Source organism: Nicrophorus vespilloides, unplaced genomic scaffold (assembly GCF_001412225.1).
Source record: "Nicrophorus vespilloides isolate i.1.1-1 unplaced genomic scaffold, Nicve_v1.0, whole genome shotgun sequence".
In the NCBI taxonomy this organism is placed as follows: domain Eukaryota; kingdom Metazoa; phylum Arthropoda; class Insecta; order Coleoptera; family Silphidae; genus Nicrophorus; species Nicrophorus vespilloides.
In genome coordinates, this window is record NW_017099786.1 from 11,473 (window position 1) to 13,074 (window position 1,602).

General features: G+C 35.5%; 1 protein-coding gene across 1 annotated transcript in view; it reads left to right on the plus strand.

Annotated features, from left to right (window-relative positions):
- The window catches only part of LOC108565580 (cytochrome P450 4c3-like), an 8,946-nt gene extending 7,520 nt beyond the window's left edge, over window positions 1-1,426 (plus strand). The window contains exons 11-15 of the mRNA XM_017925118.1: window positions 8-180; window positions 244-641; window positions 694-934; window positions 1,001-1,180; window positions 1,230-1,426. Coding sequence (XP_017780607.1) covers window positions 8-180; window positions 244-641; window positions 694-934; window positions 1,001-1,180; window positions 1,230-1,390 — 1,153 coding nt within the window. The 3' untranslated portion in view covers window positions 1,391-1,426. The remainder of the gene's footprint in view (window positions 1-7; window positions 181-243; window positions 642-693; window positions 935-1,000; window positions 1,181-1,229) is intronic.
- The last annotated feature ends 176 nt before the right edge of the window (window positions 1,427-1,602 follow it).

Consider the following 1,602-nt stretch of genomic DNA (forward strand, 5'->3'; position numbering starts at 1 on the left):
ATTGGAGGAAGCACAGGAAAATAATCACGCCCAGCTTCCACTTCAAAGTCTTGGATCAATACACCGAATACATCAATTCCAACTCAAAGATTTTAATTAGCAAACTCAAGGAGCAAATCGATAAAAAGAGCATTGACATACATCCGTTCATAAATTACTACAATCTCGACGTTATCAGCGGTAAGTTGAAAAAAATAAACAATTTGTCTTATGGCTGTGATATCATTTATTTTTCATTAACAGAAACTGCTATGAAAACCAGAATCAACGCACAAAATAACCCGAAATCCGACTACGTCGAAGCAGTGAAGAACTACCTAAGAATCTACATTTCTCGTTACTTCTCATTCTTCAAACAATATGATTTTTATTTTAAGTTAACTGAAGAATATCGTCTTCAACAGAAATACGTAAAAACTCTGAAAGATTTCACAGCTGAGGTAATTAAGAAGAGGAAGGAGGAGAGAAGAGAAGCGAAGAAAAATGATGTTAACAATAAGAAAATTGAAGAGGAAAATGATGAGGAGTTTGGTATTAAGAAGAAACACGCTTTCCTCGATATGCTTTTAGATTTGCAAGACGAATCCAATTTGTTGACGGACGAAGAGATCAGGGAAGAAGTGGATACTTTCATGTTTTCCGTAAGTTTTCATTGCTATTGTTAATGGGAATTCAGTTTATAATTCGTAATAGGGACACGACACTGTATCTTCGACAACTTGTTTCTGTCTGCTGGAGTTATCGAAGAGACCCGAAATACAAGAAAAACTCGTTGAGGAATCCTGGGATATTATGGGCGACGATAAAGACGCGAACTTGGAATTCAAGAACGTGAACGACTTGAAATACTTGGATTTGGTGGTTAAAGAAACTTTGAGGCTTAGGGCGACGGTTCCATTCATCGAGCGGGAATTGCATTCTGACGTTACTTTAGGTAAGGTCAAGGTTTACAGTTCCACTTAATTAGTTTAATTATTATTTTTTAATGATAACAATTTAGATGGCACTTTCATTCCCAAGGGCACGACGATAACCATTCTTCCTTACGCCCTCCATCATTTGGAGCAATTCTTCCCCAATCCCGAACAATTCGATCCGGACAGATTCCTTCCTGAAAACTCAGCAGGAAGACACGCGTTTTCCTACATCCCATTCAGCGCAGGACCAAGAAATTGCATAGGTAACTATCATACAAATAAACTACTTACTACTAATTATATAATTCGCAGGTCAAAAGTACGCTTTGTTATCGGTGAAAGCAGCTGTGATAAAGATCCTGCGAAACTTTGAAATTTTACCGGCAGAACCAAAGTTCGAGCCGATTCTTGGAAACACCGCAGTTTTGGAATCAATGAACGGAATACATGTACAACTTAAGTTAAGAGAGTAACAAATTTTCATATATTTATTTATGAATATACGAAAATGAACAAACAAATGTGTAAATAAGATGACTGATAGTAGTATATAAATAGAATACATATTAAATGAACAAAACATAAACAAGTCTATTTGTTATCCCAACAGCACAAACAATTATTTAATTAGACGTAATTTATTGTGTGTTTATTATGTTTGTAATATCTGAAGTGCATATTTATG